General features: G+C 36.9%; 1 protein-coding gene across 1 annotated transcript in view; it reads right to left on the bottom strand.

The window, feature by feature from the left end:
- Window positions 1-19,455, bottom strand: part of LOC128987575 (uncharacterized) — a 36,461-nt gene that overhangs the window by 9,956 nt on the left and 7,050 nt on the right. The window contains exons 2-4 of the mRNA XM_054408497.1: window positions 18,951-19,132; window positions 16,063-16,281; window positions 14,932-15,089 (exon numbers count right to left, since the gene is read on the bottom strand). Of these exons, the coding sequence (XP_054264472.1) occupies window positions 14,932-15,089; window positions 16,063-16,281; window positions 18,951-19,132 (559 nt within the window). The remainder of the gene's footprint in view (window positions 1-14,931; window positions 15,090-16,062; window positions 16,282-18,950; window positions 19,133-19,455) is intronic.

Here is a 19,455-nt window from a genome sequence, read left to right as displayed (position 1 = left end):
CAAGTCGAAGGTGGTCTGGGACTGCCTCACAGCAGTATGCACCCTAGGAAGGTGCAATATGGTAACATTGTTGGGTTCCTGACTTCCCTTACACTCAGTGATAGAAAGGAATGAGGTGGCTGACAAGTTGGCGAACAAGAGGCAAATATTGTCAGCCTCAGACTTTGTGGGACCACAGCCTTTCTGTGGAACTTCTCGTGGGTATGCATGTCAGCCAGTCATGTTATGGGCTCAGGAGTAACACAAGAAAAGATGGGTTAAGCTTTAACACCTTCGGTAAGCAAACTCAATCCCTTCTCCTTTTCCCAGACCTCTAATCTTCTTAGTCGCCTCTAATGCTTTACAATTAGACAGGAGGCAACTAAGACAGAACACAGGAATGGTCGGTCAGGGCCATAGCTTCCTGAAATTTCACCTACATTGCTTGATGATCCATAATGTAGACACTGCATGTAAAAATGTGGGCAGTCCGAGGAGACTGCAGACCATCTACTCTACGACTACACAGCTCCAAATGAGGTTTTAAGGGAAATCACTCTTGGAACAATGATAAGGGTTAGACACCTACCTCAGGAAGAGGTCATAGATAGGATACTGCAGTTCATCAAGCAACTCAGGTTTGACAGGCTCTGATGCACCAAGCGGGGAGCACAAAAAGTCCATCTTTTGCTATCATGCACCAGGATAAGGTCCATGTTATATATTATTATATCTATTAGTCTGGACTCATTAATTAATTTTATTTGTATTTACAGCTGATGTAATATTTACAATTCTAAGTTTGAGAAATGAATAAAAACAAGACATTATTTTTACTTCTTACAATTATGTGTTATAATTATTTAATTCAATAAGTATGTAACAATGGCGACTCAGAGGTGAAAATAAAAAGATTTAGGCATTACTTACAAGCTTAAAGAGAGCAGGACATTCTAAATGGATAATCAAGAAGTGACTGAACATAACAAAGCAATATTGGAAACATTACAAGCTCAAACTGCTGCTCTTGCCCATTTAGTAAGACAACTTGCAAGTCCTAGGCCAGAAAACAATGGAGAATATAGTTAAGTCACAACACCCATCTTAAATTCTTCAGTAACCTTTGAATCTTTCGATGAAAAAGTGGAAACATTCAAATCTTATAAAGAGAGATTAGAAAACTTCTTTGAACTGAAAAAGTTACATGGAGAGTCAAATGAAATCAAGGAAACAAAAGCAAGAATATTGATAAATGCACTCGGTGCAAAATATTATTCCCTTCTATCAAGTTTAACAGCACCTGACCTTCCATCTTCAAAAGACTATGAAACCTTGACTGATTTACTGGAGAAACAGCTCTGTCCACAGACAAATGTTCTCACAGAACGACACAAATTTTTATCAAGGGAACAAGGTTCTAATGAATCAATTTCTCAATACATTACAGTTTTAAAACAGCTCTCTATATCTTCAAAATGGAATTGCCAAGAAAAAAATTGTGGGAAACCAGTAAATAGCATTTTACAAGCACAATTTATTCGTGGACTTCGTGACAGTGAAATTCGGGAACAGATTCTCCAGCAAGGAAACGACATCAGTTTTGAAAAAGCAGTTGAAATTTCACTAGCAATTGGAGCTGCTAAAATACAAAACAAGTTATACGGTACCGATACAGATGTTAAACAAATTTCTAAATCCAGATCATCGAAAAATGTGTCTCGTTTCGATTCTATGAGAAATAAAACTAGAAAAAGCCAACAATCATCTAGAAACTTCAATAGAAGAAGTCTGCTTACAGAACTTGGATTAGAAAATACGTGTTTACGCTGTGGGAAGAATAATCACAAAGCATCAGATTGTAGATCCAAGAACCTTTATTGCAAATCTTGTGATAAGCAAGGCCACATAGAGAAAGTCTGCATTTCATCTCTTATAAGGCAGCCAATAAAGCAAATACAAGAATCAGAATCTGAAAGAAGCGACGTAGATTCTGAATATGACTGCAATCAGGTAAAAACTGTACCTATTTATTACAATTTAGGTGAACCTCGAGACGATCCTTTTGTAGTCACAGTCAAGGTTGGTGGAAGCTCAAAACAATTTGAAATTGATTCTGGCAGTCAAGTTACTATAGTATCATTAACTGATTTTCAAAGTTTGAAACTGAATTGTGAGTTGAAACCATCAAATGTAAGGTTTCGTTCATATACAAATCAATCTTTTTCCCCAATAGGTGTAGCAAGGGTACCAATTTCATTCAAACAGATTAAAACTCACGGTAATTTGTATGTTGTAAAAGGGAACTACACTCCTATATTAGGTAGAGACTGGATTAGAAAACTAAACGTACAAGTATCAGCGGTTAATTTAATAAATACTGGTAACCGTTTGGACCCAGACAAGAATAATATCGAATCAATCAAAACTAAACTCTTAAACAAATACAAAGATGTGTTTCAATCAAATATAGGTGTCATTCCAAATTTCAAATGTTCTTTAAAACTGAAAGAAAATGCAAAACCCATATTTATGAAGCCTAGACCTATTCCTTATGCCTTGCTAGACAAAACTAAAAGAGAAATACAATCCTTAGTTGATCAAGGGGTCCTAGAAAAAGTTGATCACTCGGCGTGGGGTACTCCACTAGTTATTGTTCCTAAGCCAGATCAATCTGTAAGGATCTGTGCAGATTATAAAATTACACTAAACCCTCAACTAGAAGATACTCAATATCCTATTCCCAGAATCGAAGATCTTTTAAATAAATTAAATGGAGGAAAATACTTCTGTGTTTTAGATCTGCATAAAGCTTATTTACATGTACAGTTAGAAGAAGAAAGTCAAAACTATGCTGCAGTTTCCACTCCATGGGGAACTTACAAAGCAAAACGACTCTTTATGGGTATCACAAATGCACCAAAAGAGTTTCACAAAATCATTGACCAGGTAGTGTCTAACTTAGATGGAACTATTGCATATTTTGACGACTTTCTCATTCAAGGGCATTCTTTTGAAGAGTGCTATCAAAGACTAGAAAAGTGTCTCCAGACGTTGAGGAAATATGGTTTACATGTAAACATGAATAAGTGCAAATTGTTTCAATCTGAAATAAATTACCTCAGACATCGTATAACAAGTCAAGGTGTCACTAAATGTCAAAATAAAATAGAAGCTGTTACGAAAGCACCTCGTCCAACAAATGTAGAGGAAGTTAGATCATTTCTCGGGTTGGCACTATACTATGCGAAGTTCATTCCAAATGCATCTTCAATAATTCATCCATTAACTCAGCTTCTAAAGAAAGATGTTAAGTTCAAATGGAATAACAAATGTGAAAACGCTTTCAATCAAATCAAAGAAGAAATCACAAGTGAAAGAGTGTTGACTCCATTCAATCCGGACTATCCTGTTACGTTAGCTACGGATGCAGGACCTACTGGTCTTTCAGCAGTACTGTCCCATGTCATAAATGGTCAAGAAAAACCCATCGCATTTGCTTCCAGATCCTTAACTAAAAGTGAAGCGGCTTATAGTCAACTTGACAAAGAAGCCACTGCTGTGTATTGGGGTATTAAGAGATTTTACCAGTATCTTTACGGCAGAAAATTTATATTGATTGTAGATAACAAGCCACTTCAACAAATATTCAATCCAAGGAAAGCCATGCCAGTCATCTCAGCACATCGATTATTAAGGTACGCCCAATTCTTAAGTGCATTCGATTACGAAATCAAACAGAGACCATCAAAAGAACATACAAATGCAGACTACTTTTCTCGAAATCCAATTCCTCTGGATGTAAAGTTGGTGAACTTCCTTGAAGACTCATACAAGGTAAATCAGACAACTCTTGACATGATTACAGACACCTCAGCTATTACCGCAGACACAATCAGATTAGAGACAAATAGAGACCATGAATTACAAAGCCTTAAAAGAAAGCTTCTTGAAGGAGAAATAAAAAACCCAGAATTCACCCTTCATTCTGGTATTATTATGCGAGGGTCAAGGGTTTACATCCCTAAAACACTTCAACCAGCAGTACTGAAAGAATTACATTCATCTCACATTGGAATAGTGAAAATGAAGAGCATTGCTAGATCATTATGTTATTAGCCTGGCATAGATGCTGCAATCGAAAGCATGGTAAAATCATGTAAAAGCTGTGCTGAAGTAAAAAACAATCCAGTCAAAGCCCCTCCTCACATTTGGGAAGAACCTCAAGAAAACTGGCAAAGGATTCACATGGATTATGCCGGCCCTTTCAAAAATCACTATTTCTTTGTGGTTGTAGATGCCAAATCAAAGTGGCTGGAAGTAAAAATTTCCTCAAAAGCCCCTACCTCAATAACAACAATACATGCACTGGATGACCTATTTTCTCGATATGGACTTCCTTACACCATTGTTTCTGACAATGCTTCTATATTCAAGTCTGATGAGTTCACTAAATTCTGTCAGGATAACGGGATAATACAACGTTTCTGTGCACCAAACCATCCTGCAACAAATGGTCTGGCTGAGCGATCAGTACAAAACTTGAAACAAAAACTCAAAGCAATGACTGAAGATACAGGAAGTCTGATGGAAAAGCTGAATCTTTTCTTATTTAAGTACCGCTCAAGCCCTCTTAACAATGGTAAAACGCCTGCAGAACTATTTATGAACAGGACTATACGTACTAGGTTACATCTCATACGTCCTATGGGAAATATAACAAGAAAAATACCTGATGATCATTCTGCCAAAATAAGATTACTAAATCCAGGAAATAGAGTTCAAGCCAGAAACTATGTAGGATCTACACAGTGGAAATTCGGTACAGTTTTACAACGCTTGGGAAAACTTCATTATATCATCTTATTAGACAATCAAAACAAAATAAAGAGACATATTAACCAGCTCAGAAAAACACAGGTTGAAGCTAGTGGGTTATCAAAAACACCAAGATATTTTCATAGATACCAAAAAGCAACCCAAATCATACCAAGTCAAACAAATTTGGAGGGTTGTAACTCTCCAAATGTCTTGCCATGGAACACACCTTTAGGGGATCCTGCACCATCAAGTCCCTTTTCTTCTCAAATCTTACCTCAGCCTCCAATGGATTCCTCAGAGATAACCACATCTGGATCAAACATGGATTACACAATGTCAGAGCCACCTCAGCCACCTGTAGGTGCTAACCAACAAAACATTGAAGAACCTTCAGCATATATTGAAAATATTGTAGAACCACCTGTTCATAACCAACCACCATTGCAGTTAAGACGATCTTCGAGAATAAGGAATTCTAAGAAATGTAGTTGTTGCAAGTGAATGATGAACTAACGTTGAAGTCAAGTGGGGGAGAAACTGTTATATATTATTATATCTATTAGTCTGGACTCATTAATTAATTTTATTTGTATTTACAGCTGATGTAATATTTACAATTCTAAGTTTGAGAAATGAATAAAAACAAGACATTATTTTTACTTCTTACAATTATGTGTTATAATTATTTAATTCAATAAGTACGTAACAGTCCACATTCAAGCAATCAATAACGGGGTCTTTAGAAGAGTACCAGACAACGGACCGTCAACCAATTTGAGAAGGTTGGTGGGCAAACAAAATTTTGTTTTCGTTTTCATGTCAATACAAAATTGAAATAGAAAGGACATTGTTTTATTATACACTAACAACTTTCTTGTTTCAATAATATTTATATGATTAATCTATGTAGTGTAGCCCTGCTCATACATATTTGTGAAAAAATATTTTCAACCAGATAACTATTTTTTTTTACATATGTCCCTGTGTATTTTTAAAATCAACAGTATATGTATTTTTTTACCATTTTGACATTAATCAAAACTATACTATTTTTTTATAGTAAATGTTGGGTAACACATTTGACAAAAATTAAACAATTTACCAACATTTGACAATTTACCTGCCTGCGTGCAGAAGCACTCCTTAGGCGCTGTGGTGTATTTTAATAAATAAATAACAAAAATCTAAAAGAAAATTTGTTACATTGTATATTTCAATCTAATTCTTCAGAACACTTAAATATTATAAATCTGATTATCCCAGTGGAGCTAAATAGTGAAGAGAAGTAGTACTTGTGTTTCCTGGCATCCGAAGTTCAGAGTAGTTCCAGTTTTATAAATCCAAATATCCACGGTCACGTAATGTTTTGAATATCCAGCTATATATTTTCACTCTCACACAAATCCATACAATGTACAAAATAGAACACACAGGACACATTATGATAGGTGGGAGGTTTCTGTCTTCAATGTATTACTTGAATTTTAATATTAATACTTGAGGATTAATAGTAGAAATAGTAGTATTAATAAAGATTTTACCCAAAGATTTGCATCAATGTCTTCGTCTTGTGATTAAGAGGAAATGTTCATTTGAATTATTTGTACAAAACTATGGCAACTTCAAAAATAGAAAAATCTTTTATTGATATGAGGTTTAAAAATGTCAGGTTCTATTTTTCTATCCATACCGCAATAAATTTAGAAAGTATACTGTAATATTTTATAAGAACAAGATAAAATCTAGTGTATTCAATTTATTCTCCATTTCAATCACAACTCAATTATTATTGTTATTTACAAAATTAACAATCAGAACCAAACAAAAGTCTTTAACATCTGGAATGCAACCAACATTATAAAATCAAATGCTGCTTCTTGTACAATTAATATAAACATATATTACACTCGCCAACACTTAAAATTTGCTTGGCTCATAATACTTTAAAACTTTAAAATTTCTTCTGACTCTTTGGCTTCTCCAACTTTATAGATCCAATTTCTCCGGCTTGTGCACAGTCCTCTGTGATCTCCTCAAAACTGTAGATGGACTGTATTGTACACCCCGTGGTTTCCCAACATCAGACTTCAATCTAGGCAAATAAGGTGAAGCATAATGTCTTGATATTGATGGTGATGTAGACTCCTGAAGAATAGGCAAATCTCTATTGAATTCTTGTTGATGTGCCTCAATAGTCCTTCCAACTTCCTCTTTCCGCACAATGATTTCGTCCTCCTCTACCTCAGTTGGCCTAAGATGGTCTGCATGGCAAACTCTTGTTTTGCCAAGAACACTAACCAAATAAGTAACTGGACTTTTACACTGTAATATACGACCTGGAACCCAACTAACTTTCTCCTGTCTGACTGTTTTAACCAAAACCTTCTGATTTTCATTAAAAAATCTACACGCACCTCTATGCCTATCTAAGGCTCGTTTCTGCATTTCCTGCTTCTTCCTTGACTCGTCTAGTAGATTAGGTTTTAACATAGTCAATTTTGTTCGAGGTTTCCAATGTAAGAACAGTTCAGCCGGGCTCACACCGGTTACTGACGATGGAGTATTACGATATGCGAAAAGAAAGTTATCCAATTTATACTGCAGTGATGTCTGCTGAGATGATTTTTCACCCAAAACTTGCCTTAACAAACTTTTCTTAACTTCTTGAACAGAACGCTCGGCTGCTCCATTGGAGGCAGGGTGATATGGTGGAGAAAATGTTAGTTTTACACCATTTTTTTTAAGAAACTCCCTGAATTCTAGACTGGTAAAAGACGTGCCGTTGTCACACACCAACTCCTCAGGTAAACCATAAGCAGAAAATAGTGTACGAAGTTTCTCGATGGTCTTCCCCGTGGAAATAGAACCCATTAAAAATACTTCCATCCACTTTGAAAAACTATCCACTACAATCAACATTTGCTGTCTGGTGGTTGGATCTTCAGCAAAATCGATATGAATTCGGCGCCATCTCTCTGAAGTTAACGGCCATTGCTGCAATGGAACTTTTGAAGCAGCATTTCTTGTACTTTGACAAATCAAACAAGATGACACAGCATCCTCAATTACTTTTTCGATCCCAGGCCACCACACGTGGCTGCGTGCCAACAATTTCATTCGAGTAATTCCAGGATGTTGTTCATGCAATATCTGGATGACTTTACCTTGCAATTTCTTAGGTATGACTACTCTACTGCCCCATAAAATGCAATTTTTATCCACTGACAATTCATCTTTCCTTCTCTGAAATGGAATTAACATTGGGTCTACAATTTCACGCCACCCATACAACACAAAATCCCGAACTTTAGACAACAGTGGGTCTTTATCAGTCAATTGTCCTATCTCTAAAGAAGTGATTGGAGAATTGTCACTCCCCGAATTGAAGAAGTTCATTTCTCTTACACAAGATTCCACATGAGATATATAATTTTCATCCAACTCCAAAGTTTCATTCTCGGGTAGTGGTAAGCGTGACAACGCATCAGCGTGAGGCAAACTGGAACCCTTCCGATATTTTACCTCAAAATTGTAGGCAGACAAAATCAGGGCCCATCGTTGTAGGCGAGCAGCAGCTAAACTAGGCACCCCTCGTTTCGATCCAAAAATAGCTGCTAGTGGCTGATGATCACTTTGTAAAATACAATTGGTACGCCCATAAATGTATTTATGGAATTTCTTCACTCCAAAGATCAGTGCCAATGCCTCCTTGTGGAGCTGTGAATAGTTCTTCTCACTGGCACTCAGTGTTTTTGATGCAAACGCTATAGGTCTTTCTTCTCCGTTTATGATATGGGACAAAATGGCAGAAACTCCTTTAGGACTAGCATCACAAGTGAGCACTAAAGGTTTCAAGACATCATAGTGTACTAAAACATCAGAACACAGAACCCAAGATTTACTTTCTTTGAATGTATGAGAACATTGCTCGGTCCATTTCCATGGAACATCTTTCTTTAACAGTTCATAAAAACAATGAATTTTAGCAGACAAGTTTTGAATAAATTTTCCATAATAGTTTATTAAACCAACATAAGCCCTTAGCTCGTCTTTACTAGTAGGTTCGGGAGCTTTTTGAATAGCTTCAACAATACCTTGTTGTGGACTGACTCCTGATGCTGAAATGACGTAGCCTAAATATTCCACTTCAGGCTGTAAGAACTTGCATTTACTCCCATTAACTTGTACTCCAAATTCCATAAGACGCTGTAACAATTTCTCCAATCTATAAAAGGCTTCCTCTCTTGTTGAGCTGCCAACCAAAACATCATCTAAATAGGCTACAGTACCTGGTAATCCGTTTATAATTTGATCAATCACAGCTTGAAATATAGCTGGAGCTGAAGAAAGTCCAAATGGCAGACGTCTTAGTCGAAATAGTCCCTTGTGAGTTGTTAACGTCAACAGAGGTTGTGAATCCTCCGCAACAGCTAATTGTTGATAAGCATTAGTGAGATCCACCACTGAAAAATATGTACAACCAGACAGAGAAGCAAATATATCCTCAGGTTGAGGTAATGGATAATGTTCTGTCTGTAACACCGGATTCAATGTTACTTTGAAGTCTGCGCACAATCGGACACCATTAGTCTTGGGCACTGTAACTAACGGAGTAGCCCATTCTGAACTAGAAACTCTGTACGCTATACCATCCTCAACCCACCGATCTAATTCTTGTTCTACTTTTTCCCTTAACGAGTAAGGCACAGGCCTAAATTTGCAAAACTTAGGAACAGCATTGTCCTTGAGAGTGACTTGAGCCTTAACACCTTTTATTTCTCCTGGCCCCCCTTGAAACACTGCATTGTATTTTTTCTTTAACGCCTCTACTTCAACCTCAAGTTTGCCATTAGGCAACACAACTTCACAATTAGATTGCTTCAATTCACATGTGGTAACATTCACTGTAGACTTAGATTTAGTACCAGTAGTATCATACGATCTTGAAAATACAGCATGCCAATCCAACTTTAATTTTGCTAACCAGTTCCTTCCAAGCAAAATAGGCTGGTCTTTACGACAAACCTCAACAATTAATAGTGGTAACACTAGGTTCTGGTTTTTATATAAAACTCTAACCTCAGCTTGACCTAGAACAGGCACGTCACCACCTGTGTAAGTTCGCAATTTCATAGAAACAGGCTTTAATTCAATATGAGAAAAATGTTCATTAAAAACGTCTGAAGGACAAATTGATACAGCTGACCCGCTGTCAATTTCCATCTCCACCAGAACCTTCTCTATAGTTAGCCTTACCTTGTAAGCTGCCATACCTGTGTTTAATCCAAAGTTGTACAAACACACATTATTTGAAACTTCATTGCAGCTTGAGCTAAGCTCATTGACATCATCTTCGGAGATTTGATGGACTCAATTAGCACCTGACTTGTCCTTCCTTCCAAATTTTGCAACTTTACTTTGGTTTCGGCAAGCTTTTAGTAGATGCCCAACCATGTTGCACCCATTGCACTTATAATTTGCATATGGACATTCATTGGCCTTATGTTCAACTGAACAACATCTGTAACACTTAAATTTAGCATTAATATTAGTCATACCAGCACCAATAGCTGAATTGAAATGACTACCAGTCTGCCTATTTTGATTCACATGTGAAGAATTGGGCTTGGAATTTAAATGACAAATTTCCTGTTTTGGATTGAACAAACTTGTCTGTTTTTCAGCCTGCTCTAATCTGAGTGCCAAACTATAAGCTTCATCAAATTCTTGATCCTCAGACAATAATTTTTGCCTTATGACCTCATTACTTATTCCTGAAATAAGCTTGTCTCTAAGAGCCTCTTTTAAGAATGTGCCAAATTTACATGAACTAGCTAAATGTTTAATCGCTACAACAAACTCTGAAATACTCTCACTAGGTTTTTGCACACAAGAATAAAAATTGTATCTCTCAGCTACCACCAATTTCTTTGGAGAAAAATAGTTCTCAAGCACTTTAACTAACTCTTCATAACTTTTGCTATCTACAGCTGCAGGTGAAACTAAATCAGACAAAATTGTTAAAACTTTTGGGCCTACAACAGTTATTAAAACAGAAACTTTAGTATCATCATCAATCTCATTAGCTTTGAAATAATGCTTAAGCCTCATTGCATATGATTCAATGGACTCATCTTGTGGGTTAAATTCACCAATCTTACCTATCCCTAACATCTTAGTCTTTAAGTTTACCTCCCTTTTTTTTTTTTGAAGTTTAGATTTATCTTCTTCAGAATCTGGTATATAAAAAAAAAACTTTACTTTTACTAGACTTACTATCACTCGGAACGAGGTCCGTTTAATTTGACTGCGCCATTGTAATATTTTATAAGAAGAAGATAAAATCTAGTGTATTCAATTTATTCTCCATTTCAATCACAACTCAATTATTATTGTTATTTACAAAATTAACAATCAGAACAAAACAAAAGTCTTTAACATCTGGAATGCAACCAACATTATAAAATCAAATGCTGCTTCTTGTACAATTAATATAAACATATATTACATATACATTTATTTATTTTCCTTCTCTGGACAGACAAATTTGTGCTACAGATTTTTCATAAATAATTTTGGAGATAAAATACTCTGAATTTAGGGGGCAGAATCCCGAATTTATACCCTCATGACTCTAGGAGGCAGAAGCCCCCCGAGAGGACCTGCCCCTTAGGGGGAGTGGGCCATTTCCAAAATCCTCGACATTCTTAGTCAATGAATGAGTCCAGAGTTTAGTCTACGATCTTCAACTGGACCACTCACTGACTAGGGGATGATAGCTTAGAATGATTTAATTGTATGATAAAAGACTTAGTAAAATTGTTTACAGTGTGCTGCTGAGGTGTTTAGGTTTGGTTGGATTAGTTCAGTTTAGTAAAAAAAAAACTCAAGAAAAAAGAATATAAGTTAGTACGAATACAAATTGAAGTCTTTATAAATGTATCTTTTTAACAAATTACACTATAGCCTATAATAAAGTTTAATTTTATAATTGTTTCCTTGTTTCATGTTTATAGTCTAGAACTGTGCTGAACTGAATTAAAAACTACGGGGCTATAGATAGAATATATATTTATATATGTATTCATATTCTATAGCAGGGGTATCCAACCTACGGCCCGTGGGCCACATTCAGCCTGCAAAGGCCTACTGGGAAATAATTATTTTATATAGGCTACTTGTTATAGTCAAAGTTGCGGCAACACCCGAAGGTATATGTTGCGGTCTCAGTGATAACGTGATGGTCTCCTGAGATCGTGACTGTAGCCTATCAGTAAAACTTCTGTGGTGATCTTCAAAGATCGAGATTTATTTATATGATTTTAAAAGAGAACCAATGGAATGCCATCAATGAATCGAGAGGTATTGCCTATTGGTGATCATAGTAGACCTTGGCCCATTCCAAATTCAAGTACAATTCTCGGTGCCCAGGTTGGATGAATACCCAGATATCCTTTTTAAATATGTGTCCTAAGGACCACAACATCAAACTTTAACCCTGATTTGGCTGACCTTAAAGGGCAAATACAAAATCCTCCCTTAAATTACAAAAATTTCAGCTTTACACTCCTTGTAAACTCATTTTCAATATTCTTAACGTCCTTACAATAAAATGTTCATCAAGTAAACTTGGTAGTAGGCCTATATCAAAAATATTTGCTGTTGTGTTCTCCTGTGTTTTCATAAGTCCTACCTCAGAATAATAATACATCTGAGGTCCTAATTAAAAACTTAGGAATAAAAACTAATATCATGGTAATTAATTATACTTTAACATTAATTTATATTAACTTTATTATGAATTCGAATGACACACACAGTTTATATACCCATTAATAATTATGTGAGGAAGGTAAATTATTCTGTTTGGTCACAGTACCCTTTGCACAAAAACGTACAGAATTTTAGTTAGTCAAAAGGTTATATAGCAACAAAAAATTTGGCTACCTTTCTACACTGGAAATGTTACCTTTCCTCCAAAAATTATTAATGTGGCTCTTGAGTAAAAAGGGTAGGAGACCCCTGTTCTATAGTCCCAAACTAACCTAACCCATCCAAACCACCGCAGCACAATGTGAAAACAGTGTGATCAGTATTTTTGAAAAACATACAATCGACATTAATATCTCGGGAGTGTTGCTGAAGGTCTAAGTCCCGGGAAGGTCTAATTAGACCTTCGACACACATTTTGCAGTTTGTACTTGTTGCTGAGGGTATAATCTGGCAGTATAACGAAGGTCTAAGTCTCGGAAGGTCTAAGAGTACAGTCAATGCAAAAAGCTCATCCACTGATACTGTTTTAGACCTTGCGGGATTAGACCTTGGGCACACAATGTATATTTTCAAAATAAATGTTTATAATATGAGAGTTGCTGAAGGTCTAAGATTCGAGTCCCGGAAGGTCTAAGGTGCGGGCGGGCATTGCGTCGCCAGAGATGAAGGCTATACAGACAGGCAATAACGCAACAACTTTTAGAGTTGCAATATTCTTAGTGATAGTTTTAACAACTCTCACGTCTATTTTTTTGCTAGCTCGTTATTACAAGTACGATGGAGATATAAACAATCTTCATTTATATTATATCATTAACTATTGGGTACTTTAATTTTTGTTACTGGCATAGTTGCTGGGCCATAACAGTTGCTATAGCTCAGAATAAATCATTACATCAGTTTAAATTGGTAATAAAAAACCATCTTGCAATCGGCAGAAATAAAGTTAAATAAGTTCGGCAGAAATAAGTTAATGTTGGTGTTAAAATAACATTGTTAGTTTCCTTGGTGTTCAGGATTCTGTTTTGATTATTTCAGCTTAACTTAGCCAATAAATAGTTTCATCCATTGACTTTATACCACGTATATAGTCAATGTTTAATCTTACTAATATTATAAATCTAAAAGTTTGTGCATTTTTTCGTGCGTGCGTATAAGGCCGGTTCCAAGGCGATCGGTGTGATTTTCCACCGTGGGTCCGAGGTCCCTGCTGGTTTCGAGGTCCTGGTGCAGGACCTCGGATCCAAATACAACCGAAAACGTGTTCGATGCCAGAGAATAATTTTAATATCAATATTAAGTGATTTTGAGTGAGACCTTGGAACCTTAATGGAAAGTTTAAAACTTCTTCACGGAATTTCTGATAGGAACGTAGCGATAGTTTTTACTTGTACACAGTGTGACATGTGACATAAAAAAATGACATTCTCCGCGAAAACCGATGTCCGTGTCCGTTTCCCTCACATATAATGTATACACTATACACCCTCTGATACACCCTTCAACTGGAAACAGAGGCTGTTAATGTGTGACGGACGATTACTGAAGTTCAAGTTAGGGAGAATTAACCAGCAAGAGCTTCGGACTGCTCACTCTAAAAATATCTTTTTGGAGTGAATAAATCATCTCGATAATTACAGCTCTAAAAGTTGTTGCGTTATTGCCTGCTTGTATAGCCTTCATCTATGGCGACGCAATGCCCGCCCGCATCTTAGACCTTCCGGGACTCAAATCTTAGACCTTCCGGGACTCGAATCTTAGACCTTCCGGGAATAGAATCTTAGACTTTCCGGGACTCAAATCTTAGACATTCTGGGACTCGAATCTTAAACCTTCTGGGAATTGAATCTTAGACCTTCCGGGATTCGAATCTAAGACCTTCCGGGACTCGAATCTTAGACCTTCCGGGAATTAGACCTTCAGCAACTCTCATTTTATAAACATTTATTTAAAAAATATTCATTGTGTGCCCAAGGTCTAATCCCGCAAGGTCTAAAACAGTATCAGTGGATGGTTTTTTTGCATTGACTGTACTCTTAGACCTTCCGAGACTTAGACCTTCGACATATTACCAGATTAGACCCTCAGCAACAAGTACAAACTGCAAAATGTGTGTCGAAGGTCTAATTAGACCTTCCGGGGATTAGACCTTCAGCAACTGATACAATATCTAGTGAAAACTATATCGGGTACGATATAAATATCAAACTCAAATTTCATCCGATAATATCTTGTACCGGTAGGTTCTCTGCAGAACTGAACCCGGGGAATTTAGTCTACACTGCCAATGAAATACAAAAAATATAGACTAGCTTATAGAAAGTTCCAAGTCACCTAAAATAAAGTTGTTGTTTCACTTACAGTAAACATATGTTTCGGAAGCCTTAGTTGTTCATAGAGAGGTATACATTGAAGACTGTGACTAAGCTGCTTCATATTGAGAGCGAAGTAGCCACCAAGCTGTTCATTAGAAGCAGACGACCACTCTCGTTCATCCTTCAGCTGCAAGTGCCCCCCTTCTGGGAAAAAAGCCTAATTTTATCAAAAAAATTAGATTAAGGAGAAATAGCACAAGGGTCTAGGTTTGAAGGATTTCACTGATTTCAGAGATCTGAATCTGGTGACGGATATATCCGCCTAAGTCTTTGGCGATACAGGACGGGTGGCGGATATATCCGCTTATGGTTTTTGATTTTCCGGACGGGAAGCGGATATATCTTTCTCTTCAGACAGACTTGCAGGTTCTTGAGCAGTAACCAGACGTTTCACGGTAACAAGGCACCACATTCCTTCTCATTCCATGACTGCGCTCTCTCCCCCACTCCCACCTCTCTCCTGCGCCTACCTTTTTTCCGTGCACCATCAAACCTCTCCAAGGTTTCGCGCTCAACACTACGTTAACTTTATTTATTGTTTACATATTGTTCTTTATTTATTGCCTAACATTGTCATGGTCATATCTTCAAAGACGGGTGGCGGATATATTCGCATAATTAAAAACGAGTAAAACATTATTTTGACAGTATGAAGTGTTCCATTGTTTTTATTTTATATATACTTGTATAACAAAACACAAATAAGGAAAATTAATTTTAATTTTTTCCTATAGTTTTTTTCTTATTCTATGTCACGATTTCACCCGTCCGGGAAGGGTTAATAGTCGCCAATAGGGGATAGGCGGGACCTGAGTTTAATTTGGGATGGGGTGTTGAGGCAATTGTTATTTTTTTTAATTTCTAAAATTTCTAGGAAAATTTATGAAGTTATATAATAAAAGAAAAATCAAAACCTAACAAAATTATATACATAGGAGTTCCAACTTATTTCTTAGTTAGTAACAACAACAACGTCAAATCCTTAAGCTGTATAATAAAGACACAACAAGTAACAACTTCAATTTTATTTAAACTATCGATGCAAGAACTAATCACAGATTTTGAAGGGAAAATATAAAATAGCTAATGGGATATATTTATATTATTTCATACTTACTTGAAGACGGCACTTGAATCAGAGCTGAGAAATCTGCTGGCGCTTCTACGTCCTCCTTGCTGTCATCTTCTGGTCCTTGTGGAGCAGAGTATCGATGCCAGTTGCTGGAGATGTTTCGTTTTGCAAACTTCTTGGTTAGTTTTGCAATCTCTTCTGTTTCTCTCTTCAAGTTGCTGAAGTCAATAGTAACGTTTTCTTTTTCTGCTGGCACCTTAGCATCTGAAATTTGTGCACAGTACGAAGCTACTGGTAATGGTCAAACAGGGTTGATCATGCTGCGGATTAACTATGCTCCAGATTAACCAGGATAGCATAACACCAAAATACCAAAAAATATAATATGCAAGTTAAATAGGCTACTACCTTAGAATTCTACAGCAACGACCAAAATGTTTAAAATTAGGTGGCCCATTATCTCAAGGACAAACTATAGAGCTGATGTTGTTTACTTCTCCGATCACCGATGATTCAGAGATCAGGCCACAACAGATGAGTTGATAAGTTTATTTATTTATTTCATTTTTTTTTACGGCAAAATCGCCATTTGTACAATCAATTACATGCATAACAATTTGTGGATCAATACTATTAACATGCTGTAAGTTACATCTTGTATGTTTTAATTTGTGTTACTTACTACTAGGCCTACACAAAGGCTCTCCAATATTGTTTCATTTGTAAATAGAAGTTGTGAAATGAAAGTTTAAGGGTATCAATACTGCATTTGATATATGTTCAATTATTACCTAGTACTTAAGTTCAACCATACATTGCGTTAGTTACTTCGCAAGCATTTTAGGTTGTAGTGGTTAAAATTGGGGGTGTGTTTGGGTTAGTACCCAATTGTGGGAAACTGTAGGGCATATAGAGAATGATGGAGGGAACATTGGGCTAATGCTGATGTGTTGAGAATTTCAATATCTGGACCAAATTTAAGCGTGCTCAATCTGCTACCAATAATTTAGTTTAAATAGAAGATTGCTGGGGACCAGAAAGATGGAGATCTTTTACCCAAACAAGAATACTCTTGACTTTGATTTATGTTAATTAAACCAATTTACTTCAACTATCCTAATGCTTAATCGGGTGCTACAATAAATGATTTAGAGAATATCATTTGGAATTGAAGTAACTGAATCGGAGATCTAGGATTCAACTTAGAAAATTGTGGAGATCATTCTGGGAAAATGTGGTTATTTTCATGATGAGGCCAGCTTGATGCCAAGGGCACCGAAACTTCCAATTACTAATTTCTACATTTCTGGTATTGGGGTTACCCTTGTAGGTTCCCCCCTAAATTGTCTAACTTAGCCGGACATCTTAATAACGCTAATATGACTATATAACTTAAATATAGAACTTATACATAGCTGCCCAAGAAGGAGATCTTGATTTTGATGTAGACAGGTTGGTGACGGTAGGTGAAGTAGAACCAGTGATGGTGAAGGAGGTGGAGGGAAGAGTTTCCTCAGTCGCGGCAAGTTGCGAGTTAGACATGCAGCCCGGCTTCACGAACTGGTGTAGGCTACACTACCTATATAAAATAGTGTGCCGCCATGTGTCACAGTTAGAATTGCATTATCCTTATTCACTTAGCCACTCATTATTGTGGATAATTGAGAGTTTACTGTAGCTTTCTTACAGAACCGAGGGTGAAAGAGGCCAACAACCATGACAATCTGCTTACGTTTTCAGATCCAATCTGCGCTCTCTGAAAAGTGTTCCAAAAATTGCCAAACCAGATGTCAGATGTTAGAAGAGTGATTATTTGTGAGACCCCAGTACACCTAAGTAAACTTACAGGTAGCCTAGCTAGACTGATTCCACCACTGAAATATATATTACAGCAAAAAAAGAAGAAGGGATTTGTCGGGATAAAAAGAAAAGTTTCCGGATAATGTTTTGCATCATATAAGATTGTAATCAATGGATGACCGGTACAAAAATCTCTGAATTTGGATAACTCAGCAGGGATAAAATTGGTCACTCTTGCATTAAATACAAGAACTAACAGCTTCGAGAGGCTGAAACTCTTGACAAATAGCATTAGGCCCGCCGCACATTGGAGCGAGGCGAGGAGCAGGCGAGGTGCAGGAGGAAGCGAGGACTTTTTCGTGTCACCGCACATTGAAGCGAGGCGGGACAGAGGATTCCTAGATTTGGCTCTACTGTCGCGAGTAGAGGAAGCTTCTTTGGACCTTTACTGATTCTGATTGTGAATTTGATAATTTAGTTTGACTTTATTCACTATCAAAAACGTAAAAATGCTTTTGGAAACGTTATGACATGAAAAAAAAAATAATCCATGGAGAGTATATTTTAATTACTGAACTGCCAGACCGGTCTTTAGATAATATTTTTGAGTAAAAAAACAACAGTTTAACGATATCCATAACATGATTGAAAGTGGTATTAGTGGAAAGAAATGCAAGGCTGACTAATATATAGCCATCTGAATTAAATGCTTTATTTCAATATCTTTACACTAACAAAACACTAGAAACCCAACGCAGGCACGAGCGAGGTGCAGGAAAACTGTATTCTAACTACAACGCCTGACAGAGGCTGCAGCTATGCTGCGCGGAGACTGAGCGCAACCTCTGCTCAATGTGCGTTGCTCCATTTAAACACGTGTATTACAGAATAAGCCGCGCCTCGACTGCACCTCGCTTGCACCTAGCCTTGCTCCTATGTGCGGCGGGCCTTACTAATGCTATGAATTTTCCCGAGGTAAATTCTCAGCTGCCCATAAATAGAATACTTTACAGCACTAATAGGGTTAGCTTCAACATTTTGTTAGAGTCAAGAGGATGGTTGTGCTCCAAACTAACAGAGCGGGCTGTGTATTTAGGCATTCAATCCCCAAAAGAAAATTATAAAATACATACCTGTACCTGTGAAAGGGGCTACAGTCACTACGTTATTGGTTGGAGGGGCTACTACTTCATTCCGTTGACGTCTATTACTCCTCTGAGGTTGTGGGTCAGTGACACTACCAGCAGTATCAACAGAACTGACTGACTCACTCGGCTCTTCCTGACGTTTTCTCCTGTCTCTCTGATTTTTCCCCCTAGGTACAAAAATTTGAATGAGTGATGATATAGGCCTAAGTTACTGCAATGTTAATTTTGGTCTACATTTGGAGTGGATGGGTGATACAGCAACCTTAGGTGTGAGAAAGAGAACGTGAAGTGTTTCTCACTAAGCTGCACTAAGGTAGGCTATTAATAGGACCGTTATAATAAAGATGTTTTTTTTTAAGGTGGTTGAATGCTTTGGTATCTGCAGATTAAGAATTTGGCATGATATGAAAATTGAAAAAAATGTAAATGTTATTTTTTGGAGAAGAGAGTGTTTCAAGGATTTATATGCATGGAAAAGTTAAAATATTTG

Source organism: Macrosteles quadrilineatus, unplaced genomic scaffold (genome assembly GCF_028750875.1).
Source record: "Macrosteles quadrilineatus isolate MER2022 unplaced genomic scaffold, UCM_ALF_1.0 Scaffold_2__2_contigs__length_208266976, whole genome shotgun sequence".
In the NCBI taxonomy this organism is placed as follows: domain Eukaryota; kingdom Metazoa; phylum Arthropoda; class Insecta; order Hemiptera; family Cicadellidae; genus Macrosteles; species Macrosteles quadrilineatus.
Note: the sequence above shows the minus strand (reverse complement) of the source record. Positions and strands in the feature narration are given on the sequence as shown.